The sequence below is a fragment of the Rana temporaria genome, chromosome 4 (genome assembly GCF_905171775.1).
Source record: "Rana temporaria chromosome 4, aRanTem1.1, whole genome shotgun sequence".
NCBI lineage: Eukaryota > Metazoa > Chordata > Amphibia > Anura > Ranidae > Rana > Rana temporaria.
In genome coordinates, this window is record NC_053492.1 from 25870597 (window position 1) to 25892666 (window position 22070).

Genomic DNA, 22070 nt, shown 5'->3' on the forward strand with positions numbered 1-22070 from the left:
AGCCGTAAGTGGCTTTGATTCAGTCTCCGCATTGAAACCACGGAAGCGGCGTCATGACGTCACTTCCGGGTTTCTCGGCTGCCAATGGTGCCGGATTTAAAAAAGTACACAGTATTCAGAATCGCCGTTTTCGGCGATCTGAATACTTTGAAGTGCAAAGGAGGGATTGGAGGTCTTTTAGACCCCCGTTCCCTCCATAAAGAGTACCTGTCACCACCTATTGCTGTCACAAGGGATGTTTACATTCCTTGTGACAGCAATAAAAGTGATCAAAATGTAAAAAAATAAAAAAACACAATTTAATATTATAAAAAATAAATAAGAAAACAAAAAAAAAAATGTTTTAAAGGGTGAACCTCCTTAATCGCGTGATTAATCGTGAGTTAACTATGACATTAATGCGATTAATCGCGATTAGAAATTTTAATCGCTTGACAGCACTAATATATATATATATATATTTTATACACACAGGGCCAGATCCACAGACAGAGTACGCCGGCGTATCTACTGATACGCCGGCGTACCTTCAAATTACCCGCGTCGTATCTTTGGTTTGAATCCTCAAACCAAGATACGACGGCATCTGGGTTAGATTCGACAGGTATACGTCCTCGTACGCCTTTCGAATCTAAGATGCAATACTTCGGCGTCCGCTGGGTGGCGTTCACGTAGTTTTCCGCGTCGGGTATGCAAATTAGCTATTTCCGTCGATCCGCGAACGTACGAGTGGCCGGCGCATTTTTTTTACGGCGTCATTAGTCGGCTTTTTCCGGCGTATAGTTAAAGCTGGTATTTTGCTGCGTATAGTTAGATTTGCCATGTTAAGTATGGCCGTCGTTCCCGCGGGTCGAAATTTTAATTTTTTTTTTTTTTTTTGCGTAAGTCGTCTGTGAATCGGGATGGACGTAACTCACGTCTAAGTTAAAAAAATGACGTCCTAGCGACGTCATTTAGCGCAATGCACGGCGGGAAATTTCTGGACGACGCATGCGCAGTTCATTCGGCGCGGGGACACGCTTCATTTAAATGAAACCCGCCCCCTGAGCGCCGATTTGAATTCCGCCGCCAGAAATACTTAAAATACTTAAACTTACGCCGTAAAATCGTTGAGGATTCAAAATTCCGCCAGGTAAGGTACAGCGGCTGCGCGGATCCAATTCTCTGTGGATCTACCCCAGTATATATATATATATATATATATATTTTTTTTTATACACACACAGTATATATAATACCATATATATATATATATATATATATATATATATATATATATACATACTGTACCTATCTATACATATACATTACACAAACATACAAAACACAGAATATATATATATATATATATTTTTATATATATATATATATATATTTTTATATATATATATATATATATATATATATATATATATACACACACATACTGTATATATAAAGAATAAAAAATATATATAATTTATCATTATATTTGGCCTACCTGTTTTAGCCACACATTAGTTGTCATCATTTGATTTTTTTCATCCTGAAATCAAATAAAAAAAAAAAAACATTTAACAAAATCTAAAAAATAAATAAATAAATACATGATTCACCTGAAAATCAATAAAAAAACATTAAAAAAAAATACACGAATCATCTGAAAATAAATTAAAAGCATTAAAAAAATGAAATAAATACATGAATCATCTAAAAAAAAATTAAAAACATAAAAAAAAATACACAAATGATCTGAAAATAAATTAAAAGCATTAAAAAAGTGAAATAAATACATGAATCATCTGAAAATAAATTAAAAGCATAAAAAAAAATGAAATAAATACATGAATCATCTAAAAATAAGCATAAATAAAAAAATAAAAAAATACATTAGTCATCTGAAAATACATATGAATCTAGGAGTGAAGAAATATATCTGAATTAAAATCAGCAATAATCAGGTTGGACTCAACATGAGCACAGCACGTCCCCGAGCTTCTCGCGCCTCTCCTCGCACCACCGCCGCCTTATCGTCCTCGTCAGCCGGGCCCGCTCTCTGCCCGCCAGACCCCAGCCTTATTTATGTTTGAGGCACCCTGGCCGGGCTTTGTGAGATCTGAATTTTTTTTTCTTTTATATATTTTTTTTTGCCAATTCCAGCGCGTTCAAAGCATTTTTTTCCCCATTTACTGTGTGATGGGAAATAAAAATACGAAGCCCATTTAATGACTTGAGCCAGGCAGACGAAAAATAAAAAAAGAATTACTTATCTACAAATTGAGGATCCCCAACCAAATATCTCATTACCCCGCTGGGTGCGCCTGGCGACATAAATAAATAACAAAATCCTTAAAGCAGCCGGGGGGGGGGGGGGGGGGCACTTATTAATATTTATAGCTGTAAAATAAAAAAGATAGAAAAGGCGGCTTCAATATTTATTATATCTGTTGATTTTGGACTTGGTGTCCAGCCAAGCGTGTGCTGAGCTGAGGAGGACATTTTAATACCCGGTCATTATTTATTACTTTTCTTAATGTGTGCGGATCATCGGGAGGAAGTTGCTCTTTTTTCCTTGCAGTAGGCAGATCAGAGAGTGACAGTTGCAAAGAGGATGGTAACCTAGCAACAGCGGAACGCTGGGACATCGGGATGCCTTTGTTACAATGTAACAAGTGTCCATTAACATTGCTGTAATTGGCAGGATGAGACAACGTGGACAATGGATTCATCCATCGATGGAGGAGGGAAGAAATGGATAAAAATGTAATGCCTTGCGCTGTAATTTTGTAGAATTAGCGTTCTGCATTTTACCAACTAACACACAATAAAAAGGACAACATAAATAGGCTGCCTGTTAAATAACATAAAAATTCAGTTTTATGATTGAAGGGGGTTTAAGTACTAAAATTCCTGGGTCAGATCCACGTACCTGCGCGTAATCTTACGCCGGGCGCAGCGTATCTAAGATACACTACGCCGCCGCAACTTTTTTTTTATTTCAAATCCACAAAGAATTTGCGCCGTAAGTTATGGCGGCGTAGTGTATCTTTGGCGGCGTAAGGGCGCGGAATTCAAATGGATTTAATGGGGGCGTGTTTTATGTTAATACGTCGTGACCCGACGTAAACAACATTTTTTTTAACTGCGCATGCGCCGTCCGTGGGGGTATCCCAGTGCGCATGCTTGAAATTAAACCGGAACCAGCCAAAGCTTACGACGGTGACGTCATTCTACGCAAATTCCTATTCGCGAACGATTTACGCAAACGAAGCAAAAAATTTAAAATTGTACGCGGGAACGACGGCCATACTTAACATTGAGTACGCCTCATAATAGCAGCTTTAACTATACGCCGGAAAAAGCCGAACGCAAACTACGTAAAAAAAATGAGCCGGCCGGACGTTCGTGGATCGCCGTAAATAGCTAATTTGCACACTCGACGCGGATTTAGACGAAAACGCCACCTAGCGGCCGTCGAAAAATTTCATCTAAGATCCGACTAAGACGTACGCCTGTCGGATCGATCCCAGATGCCGTCGTATCTTGTTTTGTGGCTACAAAACAAAGATACGCCGCGGGAAATTTAAAATTACGCCGGCGTATCAAGAGATACGCCGGCGTAATGCTTTTTTGGATCTGCCCCCCTGTCTTTATAGTAAGTTGCTACACACTAAGGTTCTATTATTTATTTATTTATTTATTTTTATTACATTTTTATTTATTTATTTTTAATTTAAATATATATGGTAAAATTTTATTTATTTATTTATTTTTATTACATTTTTATTTATTTATTTTTAATTTAAATATATATGGTAAAATTTCAATATATATATATATATATATATATATATATATATATATATATATATATATATATATATATATATATTGAAATTTTACCATAGTATGTCTAAAATGATTTTTCATATGATTTCCAGTTCCATCTAGTGGCCGTAAAGCAGTATTTTCCTGATTAAGGTATTTCAAAGACATTTTTACATTATGGCCACCAGATGGAGCTGATGATCATAGGAAGTAAGCCTATTATTATCATTATTATTATTATACAGGATTTATATAGTGCCAACAGTTTGCTCAGCGCTTTGCAACATGGGGGCAGACAGTACAATTACAATACAATTCAATACAGGAGGGCCCTACTCGTTAGAGCTTACAGTCTAGAAGGGGGGGGTCAAGTGGAACAAAAGGTAACAGCTGTCGAAGATGATCAGATGGAGAAAATGAAACTAAAGCTGTTAAGTGTGGGTACGATAGGCTTCTCTGAAGAGAAGGATTTTCAGGGATCGTCTAAAAGCTAATAGAGTAGGAGATAGACAGACAGGGTAAGGAGTTCCATAGGACTGGAGAGGCTCTTGAAAAGTCCTAGAGGAGAGCATGGGAGGAGGTGATGAGGGAGCTAGAGAGCAGGAGGTCTTGAGAAGAAGGAAGAGAACGATTAAAGCGGGAGTTCACCCTATAAACCCCAAAAAAAAAAAAAAAATTCTTCTACCATAAAATCAGGCATTGTAGCGCGAGCTACAGTATGCCTGTCCCGATTTTTTTACCCCCGTACTCACTGTGTACTCGTACATCGAAGATACCGACTCCCCTCGGGGAATGGGCGTGCCTATGGAGACGGAGGATGATTGACGGCTGGCTCTGGCGCGTCACGCTTCTCCGGAAATAGCCGAAATAGGCTTGGCTCTTCACGGCGCCTGCGCATAGCCTGTGCGCAGGCGCCGTGAAGAGCCGAGACCTATTCCGGCTGTCTTCGGGGAGAGTGACGTGCCAGGGCCGGCCGTCAATCATCCTCCCTCTCCATAGGCACGCCCATTCCCCGCGGGAGCCGAAATCTATAATGTACGAGTACACAGTGAGTACGGGGGTAAAAAAATCGGGATAAGGCATACTGTAGCTCGCGCTACAATGCCTGTCTCGATGGTAAAATCGTGTCACTGAGGGTGAACCACCGCTTTAAGTTGAGACATTACACATTACACTACTAAAGACTCTTTTCACACTGCTGCGTTTTTACGGCCGCAATTTTGATGCAATTTTAATGCGATTTTGACGCAATTTGACGGAATGCCTGTGTAAACTTGAGGTCTACAGACCTGAACTCGCATCAAAGTCAGACCAAAGTAGAACAGGGACTACAGTAAAACCTTGGATTGAGAGCACAATTCGTTCCAGAAACATGCTTGTAATCCAAAGCACTGCACTGCGTTTGCAACCCGATTCCGACAAATATGGACATTTGAATTGTGCTGTGATTAGGCCGCACTTACTCATCTTCCCTCTTATTTTTCACAACGATGTTATGAAATCTACGGGATCGAACCAAGAGTCTCATGTTATTTACATCGGCCCTTCATGTGTGTTTTGTTCCCAGTTGTTTTCCATTTTTTATCCTCAAGTATTTCGAGATGACATGACCTCGCACTCTATATGGATTATGGCAGTCTGCAATCAGGAGGATGTGGAATTCCATTTGCAACAGCGGTTTCTTTACCTCACAAGGCCATACGAGGTATTTAGACCTTTCATTCCATCTAGAACAAACACTCAGCCACTTCACAACTGACTCACCACCATCACAAACATGGTCAATTAATGCTAAAGGACTGAATAGCGCATACAAACATAAAGCCCTTTGAGATGACCCTCGTAAAATACCCTAGAAATATAGGGCCGGCTTCATAAAGAGTTACGCCGGCGTATCAGTAGATACGCTGACGTAACTCGGAATCTAAGCCCGTCGTAAGTTTAAGTGTATGCTCAAACTGAGATACACTTAAACCTAGCTAAGATACGACGGCCTGCGCCGTCGTATCTTAGGGTGCAATTTTCCCACTGGCCGCTAGGTGGCGCTTCTGTTGTTTTCGGCGTAGAATATGTAAATGACTAGATACGCAGATTCACGAACGTACACTTGCCCGTCGCAGTAAAGATACGCCGTTTCCGTAAGAGATACGCCGCGTAAAGATAAACCTGCCCCCTAGGTAGCCAATGTTAAGTATGGCCGTCGTTTCCGCGTCGAAATTTGAAAATTTTACGTTGTTTGCGTAACTCGTCCGTGAATGGGACTGGACGTAATTTACGTTCACGTCGAATCCAATGACGTCCTTGCGGCATACTTTGGAGCAATGCACACTGGGAAATTCCACGGACGGCGCATGTGCCGTTCGGGAAAAACGTCAATCACGTCGGGTCACCAATAATTAACATAAAACACGCCCCCTCATCCTCATTTGAATTACGCGCGCTTAGGCCGGCCCCATTTACGATACGCCGCCGTAACTAAGGAGGCAAGTGCTTTGTGAATACAGCACTTGCCTCTCTGACTTACGGCGGGGTAGCGTAAATACCATACGCTGCGCCGCCGTAACAATGCGCGCCCCTACCTGAATCCGGCCCATAATCCGTGTCCAAGAAACTCACTTCCAAATTGACAAACCATCTATTTTCAAGCATAAACAATATTAGAGTCTGTGAAATCAATAGTACCCAATAGTAAATGTATACGCTCCTAATATAAGGCAACTTCTAATGTATAGGGGGCCTCTTATGGGAAAAGTGGGGCTTCTGATGCGAGGAGAGGATTCTGTGATAAAGGGAAATTGCTGAAGTGATGGAGGGATTCTGATGTGATGGGGCAACTATGCTGTGATGGTTGGAGTACTCTGACCAGGGGCGGAACTACCGCCATAGCGACCCACGCGGCCCCTCAGCCCAGTGGGGCCCGGCAGGGGGACACTGATGCAAAGGGAGATTTTAATGGGCTGGGGAACCTCTGATGAGATGAGGGGACACTGACATGAAGGGAGATCTTAATGAGATGGGGATCCTCTAATGTGATTAGGGGGACCTCTGATGTGAAGGGGAGACCTCTGATGTGATCTCTAAAGTGATGGGGGGGGGCTCTGATGTGAAGGAGAAGCCGCTGATGTTATGGGGGACAGCTGGTGTGATAGGGAACCTCTGATGTGATCTCTAATGTGATGGGGGACCTCTGATATGATGAGGGACCTCTGATGTAATGGGGGACATCTGATGTAATGGGGGACCTCTGATGTGATGGACGGATCTCTGATGTGATGGAGGGACCTCTGATGTGATGGAGGGACCTCTGATGTGATGGAGGGACCTCTGATGTGATGGAGGGACCTCTGATGTGATGGAGGGACCTCCGATTTGAAGGAGGGACCTCTGATGCGATAGGAGAAACTTCCGATTTGAAGGAGGGACCTCTGATGCGATAGGAGAAACTGTCATAAAGGGAGATCTTGGTGTCATTGGGGGGACCTCTGATGTAATGGGGGGGACACTGATGTGAAGGGAGATCTTAATGTGATGGGGGACCTCTGATGAGATGGGGGGACACTGAGATGAAGGGAGATCTTAATGAGATGGGGATCCTCTAATATGACTTCTGTGATGGGGGACCTCTGATGAGATGGGGGGACACTGATGTGAAGGGAGATCTTAATGTGCTGGGGGACATCTGATGACATGGGAGGACACTAATGTGAAGGGAGATCTTAATGTGATGGGGGACCTCTGATGAAATGGGGACACTGACACGAAGGGAGATCTTAATAAGATGGGGGTCCTCTGATGTGATTAGGGGGACCTCTTATGTGAAGGGGAGACCTCTGATGTAATTGGGGGACACTGACATGACGTGAAGGGAGATCTTAATGTGATGGGGGACCTCTGATGAGATGGGGGGACACTGACGTGAAGGGAGATCCTAATGTGATGGGGGACCTTTGATGAAATGGGGGGACACTGATGTGAAGGGAGATCTTAATGTGATGGGGTACCTCTGATGAGATGGGGGACACTGACACGAAGGGAGATCTTAATGAAATGGGGGTCCTCTGATGTGATTAGGGGGACCTCTGATGTAATTGGGGGACACTGACACAAAGGGAGATCTTAATGAGATGGGGGTCCTCTGATGTGATTAGGGGGACCTCTGATGTGAAGGGGGACCTCTGATGTAATTGGGGGACACTGACGTGACGTGAAGGGAGATCTTAATGTGATGGGGGACCTCTGATGAGATGGGGGGACACTGACGTGAAGGGAGATCTTAATGTGATGGGGGGCCTCTGATGTGATTAGGGGGACCTCTGATGTGAAGGGGGGACCTCTGATGTAATTGGGGGACACAGACGTGACGTGAAGGGAGATCTTAATGTGATGGGGGACCTCTGATGAAATGGGGGGACACTGATGTGAAGGGAGATCTTAATGTGCTGGGGGACCTCTGATGAAATGGGGGGACACTGATGTGAAGGGAGATCTTAATGTGCTAGGGGACCTCTGATGAAATGGGGGGACACTGATGTGAAGGGAGATCTTAATGTGATGGGGGGCCTCTGATGTGATTAGGGGGGACCTCTGATGTAATTGGGGGACACTGATGTGACGTGAAGGAAGATCTTAATGTGATGGGGGGCCTCTGATGTGATTAGGGGGACCTCTGATGTGAAGGGGGGACCTCTGATGTAATTGGGGGACACTGATGTGACGTGAAGGGAGATCTTAATGTGATGGGGGGCCTCTGATGTGATTAGGGGGACCTCTGATGTGAAGGGGGGACCTCTGATGTAATTGGGGGACACTGACGTGACGTGAAGGGAGATCTTAATGTGATGGGGGACCTCTGATGAGATGGGGGGACACTGTCGTGAAGGAAGATCTTAATGTGATGGGGGACCTCTGATGAGATGGGGGGACACTGACGTGAAGGGAGATCTTAATGTAATGGGGGGCCTCTGATGTGAAGGAGAAACCTCTGATGTTATGGGGGACAGCTGGTGTGATGGGGAACCTCTGATGTGATCTCTAATGTGAAGGAGGACCTCTGATGTAATGGGGAGGCCTCTGATGTAATGGAGGACCTCTGATGTAATGGGGAGGCCTCTGATGTAATGGAGGACCTCTGATGTAATGCGGGACCTCTGATGTAATGCGGGACCTCTGATGTAATGCGGGACCTCTGATGTAATGGGGGACCTCTGATGTAATGGAGGACCTCTGATGTAATGGGGGACCTCTGATGTAATGGGGGATCTCTGATGTAATGGGGAGGCCTCTGATGAACACTTGTGTGCAATCATCCTAGACTCAGGTCTAGGATGACCTGAGTAACATTTAATTTTTTTTCTACGTTTTAGACTAGGGTGCCTCAAGATTTTGCATTCTTTAAAAGGGTATCATGCGTTGAGAAACAGTGATCTATGTCATGAACCCAATAAAACGAGTTTTAACCTATTGAAGATATGTTACCAAATGGTGTACATTTGATTGTCAGCTACTGCTATCAATGCATTTGTGGAATAATATATAGATTAATCAACATTATTGCACTGCAATGTCACGCAGGTCGGCCTTCGTTTATCCAATGCTTCGTATTCCTCATCCTCTTTTTGTTCCTTTTACTGAACATGACAGCTGCGGTGAAACGCCATACACACCAGTAATTGATAGATTACACGTGTATTGAACTGTGTAGGATTTATTTCATATTAATCACTGCCTGTCCACACATTCAGCACTTACAGATCTGCAGCACAGGCAAAAAAAAAGGCACGTCTCCCTTAATGTATAGCAAATGAGATATACTATGTGAGATGTCTATGGAAATTAGCGGGTAAGGTGATGTACTCATGGTAACAGCAATAGGAAAAAATATCAATTATAAAGATTAGTGCTCTATGCAAACATAAAACATTTTTTTTTAGTACTCATGCACACAGCGTTAACTTCATAGCATAAAATATAAATATATAAATAAAAGATTACAGTAAATGTAAAGGTTGGATACAAACTGCTTTGAAGGTATTTAATTAATAATAATAATGATAATACTTAAAAAGTTGATTATTATTGTTCTGGATTTGTATAGCACCAAGAGGGGTAAGAGGGCCCTGCTTGGATAAAAGAAAAAAGTATATACAAAAGAAATTAAACTTTGATTTTTTTCAAAAAACATTGGGGTAGATCCTCGTACAACGGCGCATTAATGCGCCGGGCGTAGCGTATCTAAGATACACTACGCCGCTGTAACTTACTTTGTTTTGCTTTGAATCCTCAACGAATTTGCGCCGTAAGTTACGGCGGCGTAGTGTATCTCTTGCGGCGTAAAGGGCGCGGAATTCAAATGGATGTGATGGGGGCGTGTTTTATGTAAATACGTTGTGACCCGACGTAAACTACGTTTTTTTTTTTTAACTGCGCATGCACCGTCCCTGGAGGTTTCCCAGTGCGCATGCTCGAAATTTAACCGGAACAAGCCAATGCTTACGACGGTGACGTCATTCTACGCAAATTCCTATTCGCGAACGACTTACGCAAACGACGTAAATAATTCAAAATTGTACGCGGCCATACTTAACATTGAGCACGCCACCATATAGCAGCTTTAACTATACGCCGGAAAAAGCCGAACGCAAACGACGGGAAAAAATGCGCCGGGCCGACGTATGTTCGTGGATCGCCGTAAATAGCTAATTTGCATACTCGACGCGGATTTCGACGGGAACGCCACCTAGCGGCCGCCGAAAAATTGCAGCTTAGATCCGACGGCGTACTAAGGCTGCATTCACACCTGAGCGTCGGTCGTTTTTTTCTGGTGTTTTGTCGCGCGTATTTGCGCGTTTGCATACAGCGTCGTGCGACGTTTTTGTACTTCGGCGTTTTTTATTTTAGCCAATAGGAAAAATGATCATCTTTTCATCACTTGTTGCTATGTTGGTAGATTTTTTTTAATCTTCTGCATGGGCGACAAGTTCTATTTATTAAAGCGACAAAACGCCCGCAGCAAACGCCCGTTGTCGCGCGATATGCTCAATTCGCGCGTTTCCCATTACTTTCTATGGGAATAAAAACGCTCAAATACGCCCAAACCGCACGATACGCGCGACAAAAAAAAGGTCCGGGACTTGTTTGAGCTTCGCGCGACAGGCGTTTGGGCGTTCAGGTGTGAACAGTCACCATAGGGAATAATGTTAATTCTCCCCTCTGGCGTTTGTGAGCAGTGCGCTTCAGGCGTAAAAACGCCTAGGTGTGAATGGGGCCTAAGACGTATGCCTGTCGGATCGAGCCCAGATGCCGTTGTATCTTGTTTTGTGGATACAAAACAAAGATACGACGCGGGAAATTTAAAATTACGCCGGCGTATCAGTAGATACGCCGGCGTAATCCTTTTGTGGATCTGCCCCATTATGTCTTGTGCCACCTATCTTAACTTTAATAATTGTTATTTTTATCTATCTATCTATCTATCTATCTATCTATCTATCTATCTATCTATCTATATATATATATATATATATATATATATATATAATTTCATTGAATTTTTTTACAAAAAAAAACATTATAAAACAACAAATATTATTGTGTGTATATATAATATACATTCATATATGTGTGTGTGTGTGTATAATATATATATATTATAAATTACTCAAAAATACGTTTCTTAAAAATGTAAAAGTTGAATACAAACTGATTTCAAGGTAATTATTAATAATAATTGAAAACAATAATAATAATAATGCAGAAATAAATAAAGGGAACCAGGCTTTTAAGGAATGAACACAAATGACTTCATATTAAAATATCATCATATGTTTTATTGTATTGAAAATAATAATAATACTAAATTGTGATAAATGATAATAATTTCAAAAGTCATAATAAATTATGATACGTGATCATAATTACAGCAGACAAAGTTTATGCAAAAAAATTCAATTATTTTTATTTTATTTTAATTATTCATTGTGCGTATTCCAGAGAAATGACATACACTGTACATGATTAGCAAGGCACTGTAGAAAAGAGTAATGCCTGATGTCCCAATATTTATTGGTAGAGTATGAGATGATATTGTATAGACCCAGTTTATACCAGAAACGGTTTAAAGTGAGATAAAAAAATAAACAAAAATCGAAACAAATTAAAAAAATAAAATAAACAAGTAAAAACTAAACAAAAAAGTAACTTTGTTACTTTGAGAGCAAATAAATCCCCAGAAATCCTGAACACATCATCACACGGGGACACCATCTTATATCGCTGAATGGCTAAAGTTGATTCCATTGACGGTGTTTGCTGCATGGGCATATGGCGTGACGCAATGAGCAGAAAGCGGCGGCCTTCTACCTATTCACATTCTCTTACTATGGAAGTGTATTGGCGGTTTTGGGCAAACAACGGCTGTTTATCCATTTTCTATCACCTCTCTTTCCGTACTGCTTGATAAGGTATATATATATATATATAAAAAAAAAAATCTAATCCTTATTATGTGCGGGATTACGGGATTAAATCCACATTGCTGGGTAATTGTGTACACCGGATGGACTTCATTTCAAGGATTTGCCATGGTAACTATGAAACGGAGTGTGTTGGGAAAGCGCACTTCTATGAAGACATCAGAGCACATCGTATCTACTACGCAACACCCAACGCCGGCCAAATGGTTTTCTAAGCTTCTATAGAGGGAGAATTTTTTTTTATTTGGTTCAGGAAAAATCAGCTTCTTGCAGATTAAGCCTTATGCCGCGTACACACGATCGGTCAAACCGATGAGAACGGTCTGATGGACTGTTTTCATCGGACCAAACCGATCGTGTGTGGGCACCATCGGTTATTTATCCATAGGTTTAAAAAAAGCAATCTTGTTTTAAATTTAACCGATGGATACCTAACCGATAGAAAAAAAAACGATAGTTTGTAGGTACGTCCATCGTTTAAAAAAAATCTGCGCATGCTCAGAATCAAGTAGACGCATGCTTGGAAGCATTGAACTTTGTTTTTTTCTGCACGTCGTGTTTTACGTCACTGCGTTCATGTGAGTGTTCATCTGTTCATATTTTAAGCTAAATAAATTATCTTTTTTTGGAATATTGCGCAATGATGGCTCCTGCATATCAGATATTTATATTTCGATTCATAACAGTCGCAAAATTACAGCAATGAAGGAGCAATGAAAATATCGTATTTTCCGGCGTACAAGACGACTATTTAACACAAGAAATTCTTCTTAAAAGTCGTGGGTCGTCTTATACGCCGGTACGTACCTAACATGCAGACTCTCAGTCAGACCGCGGCCGTCCATTTTTTGAAAGCCACGCCTCCTACTCATGCTGTTCCGTGATAGGCGGAACACTCAGCTTCCCAACAGAGCCTCTGTTCAGTGTTCCGCATATCACAGATGCCCTCTCCTCCTCGGACGAGAGGGTATCCGTGATAGGCGGAACACTGAACACAGTATCTGCTGGGAAGCCGAGTGTTCCGCCTATCACGGAACAGCATGAGGAAGAGGCGTGGCTTTCGAAAAATGGACGCCTGCGGTCTGGCTGAGATTCTGCATGTTAGATTTAAGGTAAGGGATCGTCGAGGCATGTAATAGTGGCACAGTGAGGCATGTAATGGTGGCACAGTGAGGCAGGTAATGGTGGCACAGTGAGGAAGGTAATGGTGGCACAGTGAGGAAGGTAATGGTGGCACAGTCTGGCATGTAATGGTGGCACAGTGAGGCATGTAATGGTGGCACAGTGAGGCAGGTAATGGTGGCACAGTGAGGCAGGTAATGGTGGCACAGTGAGGCAGGTAATAGTGGCACAGTGAGGCAGGTAATGGTGGCACAGTGAGGCAGGTAATGGTGGCATAGTCTGGCATGTAATGGTGGCCCAGTGAGGCATGTAATGGTGGCACAGTGAGTCAGGTAATGGTGGCACAGTGAGGCAGGTAATGGTGGCACAGTGAGGCATGTAATGGTGGCACCGTGAGGCATGTAATGGTGGCACAGTGAGGCATGTAATGGTGGCACAGTGAGGCAGGTAATGGTGGAACAGTGAGGCATGTAATGGTGTCACAGTAAGGCATGTAATAGTGGCACAGTGAGGCATGTAATGGTGGCACAGTGAGGCATGTAATGGTGGCACATTGAGGCATGTAATGGTGGCACAGTGAGGCAGGTAATGGTGGCATAGTCTGGCATGTAATGGTGGCCCAGTGAGGCATGTAATGGTGGCACAGTGAGTCAGGTAATGGTGGCACAGTGAGGCAGGTAATGGTGGCACAGTGAGGCATGTAATGGTGGCACCGTGAGGCATGTAATGGTGGCACAGTGAGGCATGTAATGGTGGCACAGTGAGGCAGGTAATGGTGGAACAGTGAGGCATGTAATGGTGTCACAGTAAGGCATGTAATAGTGGCACAGTGAGGCATGTAATGGTGGCACAGTGAGGCATGTAATGGTGGCACATTGAGGCATGTAATGGTGGCACAGTGAGGCAGGTAATGGTGGCACAGTCTGGCATGTAATGGTGGCACAGTGAGGCATGTAATGGTGGCACAGTGAGGCAGGTAATGATGGAACAGTGAGGCATGTAATGGTGGCACAGTGAGGCATGTAATGGTGGCACAGTGAGGCAGGTAATGATGGAACAGTGAGGCATGTAGTGGTGGCACAGTGAGGCATGTAATGGTGGCACAGTGAGGCATGTAATGGTGGCATAGTGAGTCATGTAATGGTGGCACAGTGAGGCATGTAATGGTGGCAAAGTGAGGCATGTAATGGTGGCACAGTGAGGCATGTAATGGTGGCATAGTGAGTCATGTAATGGTGGCACAGTGAGGCATGTAATGGTGGCACAGTGAGGCATGTAATGGTGGCACAGTGAGGCATGTAATGGTGGCACAGTAAGGCATGTAATGGTGGCACAGTGAGGCATGTAATGGTGGCACAGTAAGTCATGTAATGGTGGCACAGTGAGGCAGGTAATGGTGGCACAGTGAGGCAGGTAATGGTGGCACAGTCTGGCATGTAATAGTGGCACAGTGAGGCATGTAATGGCACAGTGAGGCATGTAATGGTGGTACAGTCTGGCATGTAATGGTGGCACAGTGAGGCATGTAATGGCACAGTGAGGCATGTAATGGTGGTACAGTCTGGCATGTAATGGTGGCACAGTGAGGCATGTAATGGCACAGTGAGGCATGTAATGGTGGCACAGTGAGGCATGTAATGGCACAGTGAGGCATGTAATGATGGCACAGTGAGGCATGTAATGATGGCACAGTGAGGCATGTAATGGCACAGTGAGGTGAGGCGAGGCGAGGCATGACTAGTAGGAAGGGGGTCGTCTTATACGGTGAGTATATCCCAAAACCAACATTTTAGCTGGAAAATTAGGGGGTCGTCTTATACGCCGGAAAATACGGTAATTTTACTGTTGGGGGTCCCCACAACTTGGGAAATGTTATCAAGGGGTCACGGCACTAGGAAGGTTGGGCACCACTGGTTTAGAGGATTGATCAGTGTTGCACTCACCACATCTATGAGCTGGGCAATAGACAATCCAAACTTGACAATGACGACATCTGAGGTATTTGGTACTGGCCTGGACCATCGATTGTACCCTCTGAACAGGCTCTTGAACAATCGTTCTTCTGCGTGGGTGCGCGTCCTCTGCATACATGACACTGATGGATAAAGAGACAAAGTTCAGAATAAGTCATTAGTAACTAGCCACCTAAGGACCAAGCCTTCTTCTCTGGCACTTTTTGTTTACAAGTAAAAATCAGCTGTAGCCTGAAAAACACCCCAGTGTGAAAGGGGTCTTAGCGGCGCTTTACCAGCGTTTTTCGGGCGCTGGCAGTGTGAAAGGGCTCTGAGGCCTCGTACACACGACAGAGTTTCTCGGCAGAATTCGCCGAGAAACTCGGTCAAAACCCGGATTCTGCCGAGAATCTCTGTCGTGTGTACACTTTTGGCTCGATGGAGCCGCCGAGGAACTCGACGAGAAAATAGAGAACATGTTCTCTATTTTCTCGTTGTCCTCGTTCTTCTATGGGAGAAGCCGGCCCGCCGAGCTCCTCGGCGGCTTCATCCCAAAACTCGACGAGGAACTCGACGTGCCAAGCACGTCGAGTTCCTCTGTCGTGTGTACGGGGCCTGAAAGTACTCAGGCTTTCACATTGGGATTGCAGATGAGGCTTCTTTACAGGCTTTTTTTCACGCCAAAGCGCCTGAAAAATACCCGAAACACACCCCAGTGTGAAAGGGGTCTAATGCTCCTAAAGCGCTGCAAAGAAGCTGCTTGCAGGACATTTCTTGACACCCTGCCAGCGCAGCGCCTCAGTGTGAAAGCATTTGGGCTTTAACATTGGGATTGCAGATGCAGCTTCTTTCAGGCGCTTTACAGACGCTTTTTTAACGCTAAGACCCCTTTCACACTGGGGCGTTTTTCAGGCGCTTTAGCATGAAAGCACTCAGGCTTTCACATTGGGATTGCAGATGCAGCTTCTTTCAGGAGCTTTTTTTAAGGCCCCTTTCACATTGGGCAGTGGAGGTGCGGTGACGGTATAGCAGCGATATTTTTAGCGCCGCTATACCGTTGTATTTACCGCGATATTCGGGCGCTAGCGGTGCGGTTTTAACCCCCGCTAGCGGCCGAAAGAGGGTTTATACCGCCCGCAATGCGCTTCTGCAGAGGTGCATTGCGGGCGGTATTACCGCGGTTTCCCATTGATTTCAATGGGAGGGCGCGGTATAGGAGCGGTAAACACCCCGCTCATTCACCGCTTCAAAGATGCGGCTAGCAGGACTTTTGGAGCGGTCCTGCTAGCGCACCGCTTCAGTCTGAAAGCATTTGGGCTTTCACATTGAAGCCTGCAGGGCATGATTTTTTCATGCGGTATAGCAGCGCTATTTTTAGCGCTGTACCGCATGAAAAACGCCTCAATGTGAAAGGGGCCTAACGCTAAAGCGCCTGAAATACGCCCATGTGTGAAAGTGGTCTTAAATACACCGCTCCTAAAGCCCCCTTCCCATTGGCGGAGCTTTTTTTAACGCCAAAGGGCCTGAAAAACGCCCAAGTGTGAAAGGGGTCTTAGCTAGAGGTCGACCAATATATCGGCCATTTTGGGGAAATCGTCATCGGCCGATTTTTATCCAAATTAGGCTGATATTTAACAATGCCTGCTAGTGGTGCAACAGGTTGCCGCCCCAGCTTCGGTCTAAATCTGGAGCGGCGGCCATTTTGGTACACCCAGCGGCGGCCCTCCTCTCTGTTTACACCCACAGAGGAGGAGCCGGCGCTCCAGGGACACTCACACCGCTGTCTGAGGTCTGTAAGGGGGGGGGTGTCTGCACTACTGGGGGGTGTCTGTACTGAGGGGGGGCTATACCGAGGAGGGTGACACCATTTTTTTTGCACCAGTGCCACCATCCAGTGCCAATTAGTGCCACCTGCTAGTGCCATCCAGTGCCACCTTGCTAGTGACATCCAGTGCCACCTGCCAATGCCATCCAGTGCCACCTGCCAGTGCCAACTAAAGCCACCCAGTGCCAACCAGTGCCACCTGCCAATGCCAACCAGTGCCATTTGCCAGTGCTAACTATTGCCATCCAGTGCCAATTAGTGCCACCTGCCAATCAGTGCCAACCAGTGCCACCTTTTAGTTCTACCTGCCAGTGCCACCTGCCAATGCTAACCAGTGCCATCCAGTGCCACCTGCCAGTGCCATCCAGTGCCACCCGCCAGTGCCAATAAATGCCAACCAGTACCACTTGTCAGTGCCACCTGTTAGTGCCATGAGCCAGTGCCACCTGCCAAAAATAAATAAAAAATCGACCTAAAATATCGGCCGCAAAAAAATCGGCATCATATATCGGCCATCGGCCGCCCTGATTTCTAAATATAGGCATCGGCCAGAGAAAAACCCATGTTGGTCGACCGCTAGTCTTAGCAGCGCTTTACCAGCGTTTTTCGGGCGCTGGCAGTGTGAAAGGGCTCTGAAAGCACTCAGGCTTTCACATTGGGATTGCAGATGAGGCTTCTTTCAGGCGCTTTACAGCCCTGATCCCACCTCTACTATATTAGCCATAGTTGATGCTGGAGCCGGAGTTCAGCTTTAAGGAAGTTTTATCCCGTAAATTGCAACGCTTGTCACACGCTCCTAATCTGTTGATCACTTGCGCTTAGAGTGTGCGGAATTATCTGTGCGATGTGGCGTGTATATAAAGGATTAGTCGGTTCCATTCTTCTCCGGGGACCGTGGGTGGACAATGTGATGTGGATGCTGCTTAGAAATTCTGCTACCGTGTCTCAGTTAACCAAAGAAAATGTCTTTATAGCATCCCCCCCCCCCCCCCCCCCCCCCCCGGGCCAAAAGAGCAAATACAAAGAAAAAACATGTTTATATCATGATGTCCCTGTCCAAAGATTGGAAGATTAAAGAAGATGTCCTTGCCCAGGGCAGGACTTAGGGTGGTGGGGGCCCCTGGGCTAGAGTGTTGATTGAGGGGCCCCCTGGAGCCGAGAAGCGGCTGTTGAGCGGGGGGGGGGCTGCCACCAATCCGAGTTATTGAGCGGGGGGGCCACTTGGTGCACGGTGGGGGGGGGGGGCGCCAATCAGAGTTGTTGAGCAGGGGGAGTCGCCGATTGATCAAAGTTGTTGAGGGGGGGCCGCCGATCGTAGTTGTTGAGCGGGGGGGTGAAGGGGACTTCTTACCTCTTCATCAGCAGCGGCATGGCTCTTCCTGCTTCCTCCTCCCGGGGCCCCCTATCTCCTATTGGGGGGGCCCATGGGCTTGAGCCCAGTCAAGCCCAATGGTAAGTCCGGCCCTGTCCTTGCCGTATCATGTGCTTGTATGAGAAGGTATCCAGTTCTCTTTGTATTGCTTCCCTTGTGCAAAATCCCCGGTGATCCTGCCATTCCCTCTGATTTCCTATTTCAAACTGACCACGCAAGGCATGAGAGCTCTTTCATCCCAGTGTAGTCAATTTTCCTCCAATGATCCAACTTGTGCTGACACGCCCCCACCTGCACACCCGTTTACTGAGATCAGTGAATAGTGGATAATGGGAAGAATGCTCCTTAATTTGGTGGATAAGGGGAAGAATGCTCCTTACTTTGGTGGATAAGGGGAAGAATGCTCCTTACTTTGGTGGATAAGGGGAAGAATGTTCCTTACATTGGTGATCAGTGGGAAGAATGTCCCTTACATTGGTGATCAGTGGGAAGAATGTTCCTTACATTGGTGATCAGTGGGAAGAATGCTCCTTACATTGGTGATCAGTGGGAAGAATATCCCTTACATTGGTGATCAGTGGGAAGAATGCTCCTTACATTGGTGATCAGTGGGAAGAATGCTCCTTACATTGGTGATCAGTGGGAAGAATGTTCCTTACATTGGTGATCAGTGGGAAGAATGTCCCTTACATTGGTGATCAGTGGGAAGAATGTCCCTTACATTGGTGATCAGTGGGAAGAATGTTCCTTACATTGGTGATCAGTGGGAAGAATGCTCCTTACATTGGTGATCAGTGGGAAGAATGCTCCTTACTTTGGTGGATAATGGGAAGAATGCTCCTTACTTTGGTGGATAAGGGGAAGAATGCTCCTTACTTTGGTGGATAAGGGGAAGAATGCTCCTTACTTTGGTGGATAAGGGGAAGAATGCAACTTACTTTGGTGGATAAGGGGAAGAATGCTCCTTACTTTGGTGGATAATGGGAAGAATGCTCCTTACTTTGGTGGATAATGGGAAGAATGCTCCTTACTTTGGTGGATAATGGGAAGAATGCTCCTTACTTTGGTGGATAAGGGGAAGAATGCTGCTGTTTCTCCACCACCAGCTCTCTAAGCCCATTATGCAGCAGTGTCACTGCCCCCAGGGCATGAGAGGGCACACCTGGGCACTAACCAAGGGTCCCATCTGCATGGGGGGCCCCTGCCCTTTCCCCAAAGCAGCTGGTCCTTGAAGTTGGGGCAGCCCGGACTGCCCCTCTACATCCCAGATATCCCCCCAGCACTCTGACCCCTCTACACCCTAGATATTCCCTACGTCCTACCTACTTGGTTTCTGTTTACCTGCACTGTCTCCATTGTAGGGGCCCCAGAGCATTACTTTGCCCAGGGGCCCATGATGCTATTAAGACGGCCCTGACTGCCCCGCCTCCTCCAGAATCTATGGACTCCTGGAGAGCATCACCACAATGCTGCAGCACTCTCCATCCTGTAAAGACACCCAAGTAACTCCCACCCTTCAGCCCAGGCTCTAGTCATCTAAGCGTTCTGTGAACCAGGGGCGACCCGTCAATTGAGGGTGCATGGGCGCCGCCCCTAACCAATGCGTCCAGCCCCTTTCAGGACGTCGGCTGCATGGATTCCAATGGGCGTGGGTGTTTTTTGGAAAAACCTGTGTAGCGCCTGGTTACTTTCAGAACTGGTGCTATAGTAAATTTAGAAGGGGGTCAGAGAATTAAAGCGGAGGTATCACTACCAATCGATTTTTTTTCATATAGGTAGATTCAGGTACAAGAGCCTACAGTTACGGCGGCGTAGCTTAGCGTGTTTAGACTACGCCGCCGTAAGTTAGCTAGGCAAGTACATGATTCTCAATGTACTTGTCTGCTAATATACGGCGGCGTAGCCTAAAGCGGGCGGGTGTAAGGGCGCCGAATTCAAATGTCTTGAAGGGGGGGCGTGTTTTATGGTAATGAGGCTTAACCTCACGTTTTTTACTTTTTTGTTTAATGCGCATGCGCCGGGCGCCTACATTTCCCAGGGTGCATTGCGGCTAAGTACGCTGCACGGGGCTATTGATTTAGACGTGGACGTAAACGACGTAAATCCCGATTCACGGACGACTTACGCAAACGACGTAAAAAAATTTGAATCTCGCGGCGGGAACGGAGGCTATACTTTAACATTGTTATTCCACCTAATAGATGGAATAACTTTAGGCCTGCTAATGCCTTATGGAAACGGCGTAAAACGACTGCGGCGGCCGGGCGTACGTTCGGGAATTGGCGTATCAACTCATTTACATATTCTACGCCGACCGCAATGGAAGCGCCACCTAGCGGCCATCCAAAATATTGCAATCTAAGATAGGACGGCTTCGCCGTCCTATATTAGATATGTTTAAGCGTATCTCTGTTTGAGCATACGCTTAAACATAAGTCAGCGTAGATTCTGAGTTAGGTCGACTTATCTACTGATAAGTCGGCCTAACTCTACCTGAATCTACCTATTTGTATTTAATCAGTGGTGTTATATATATGAATTGAGTACTCACTTTTTAGGTGTCTTGCAACATCACCCATCCGTTTTCATAGTAAAGAAAAACGTATATTTTGCGATCCAGGCATTTGCCATTTTGCTTGTGGGCATTGTGAAGCCCACAAGCAATTACTTCCTGGACATGTGCACTCTTTACGGCGACCTGCGCCGTAAACATCCTGGTTGTCATCACAACGGGCGGCGTCATTGAAAGTACACGCCCCCGTTGTGATGCCATTCACAGCTCGAGAAACATTCGCTGTGTATCTTGGGAAGCATGAGCCTGTGGTCCCAGTACACACTGCGGCGCTGGGGAGACGCCTACCCCCGCGGGAGTGAGGTTCATGAAAACGACAATTATAAAAAAGGTCTTTACATAAAATAAAAAAAACGGACAATTTTATATCCTACATGTCCACTGAGGCGGTGGAGACAGTGTTGTGTTTAAGGTGAACCTCCGCTTTAAGTAACTCTGACCAGGTTAATTTGTTTAAATTTGGAAGTCTCTGTCCCAGCTTTAGCTGTACTGTGGGCTCATGCTGTTGTTCTGGGGTGTTGATCACGCCCCAGGTCGGCAGCAGTGGCAGCAGTGGAGTCAAGGTCATGGATACTTCTTCCCGGCAGCCTATCAGGAGGAGGCTTCCTCGCTGTGCATGCTGGGGAGGGAAATTTATGGGGCAGACGCCATGTTCTTGGGTCTTCTCCTCGTGGGGCGCCCACCTTCGGGGTAGCCATTCCACGGTGCCCCGGCATGATGGCCTTTCTGGGCCGGGGTGCACGTGCTACGCAGAGATCCTGGTTTCGGGACCACGTTGGCCCGGAGCATATGATCTACCACTCGGGACTCAGTGATTGACTGGGTCCCCAATCTGAAGAGGTCCTGGGCTGTCCATCCGGTTGGAGGAAGCTGTTCGGTGGGGAGTCTGCCTGAGGAGTGCCAAGAGAGGCTGGTGTTCCAATAGGGGCTTGACCATCCATCGGGGACC

The 22070-nt window shown here is 45.5% G+C and overlaps 1 protein-coding gene across 1 annotated transcript in view; it reads right to left on the bottom strand.

The window, feature by feature from the left end:
• The window catches only part of CHRNA2 (cholinergic receptor nicotinic alpha 2 subunit), a 137864-nt gene that overhangs the window by 49641 nt on the left and 66153 nt on the right, over positions 1-22070 (bottom strand). Inside the window, exons 3-4 of the mRNA XM_040348143.1 lie at positions 15344-15495; positions 1481-1525 (exon numbers count right to left, since the gene is read on the bottom strand). Coding sequence (XP_040204077.1) covers positions 1481-1525; positions 15344-15495 — 197 coding nt within the window. The remainder of the gene's footprint in view (positions 1-1480; positions 1526-15343; positions 15496-22070) is intronic.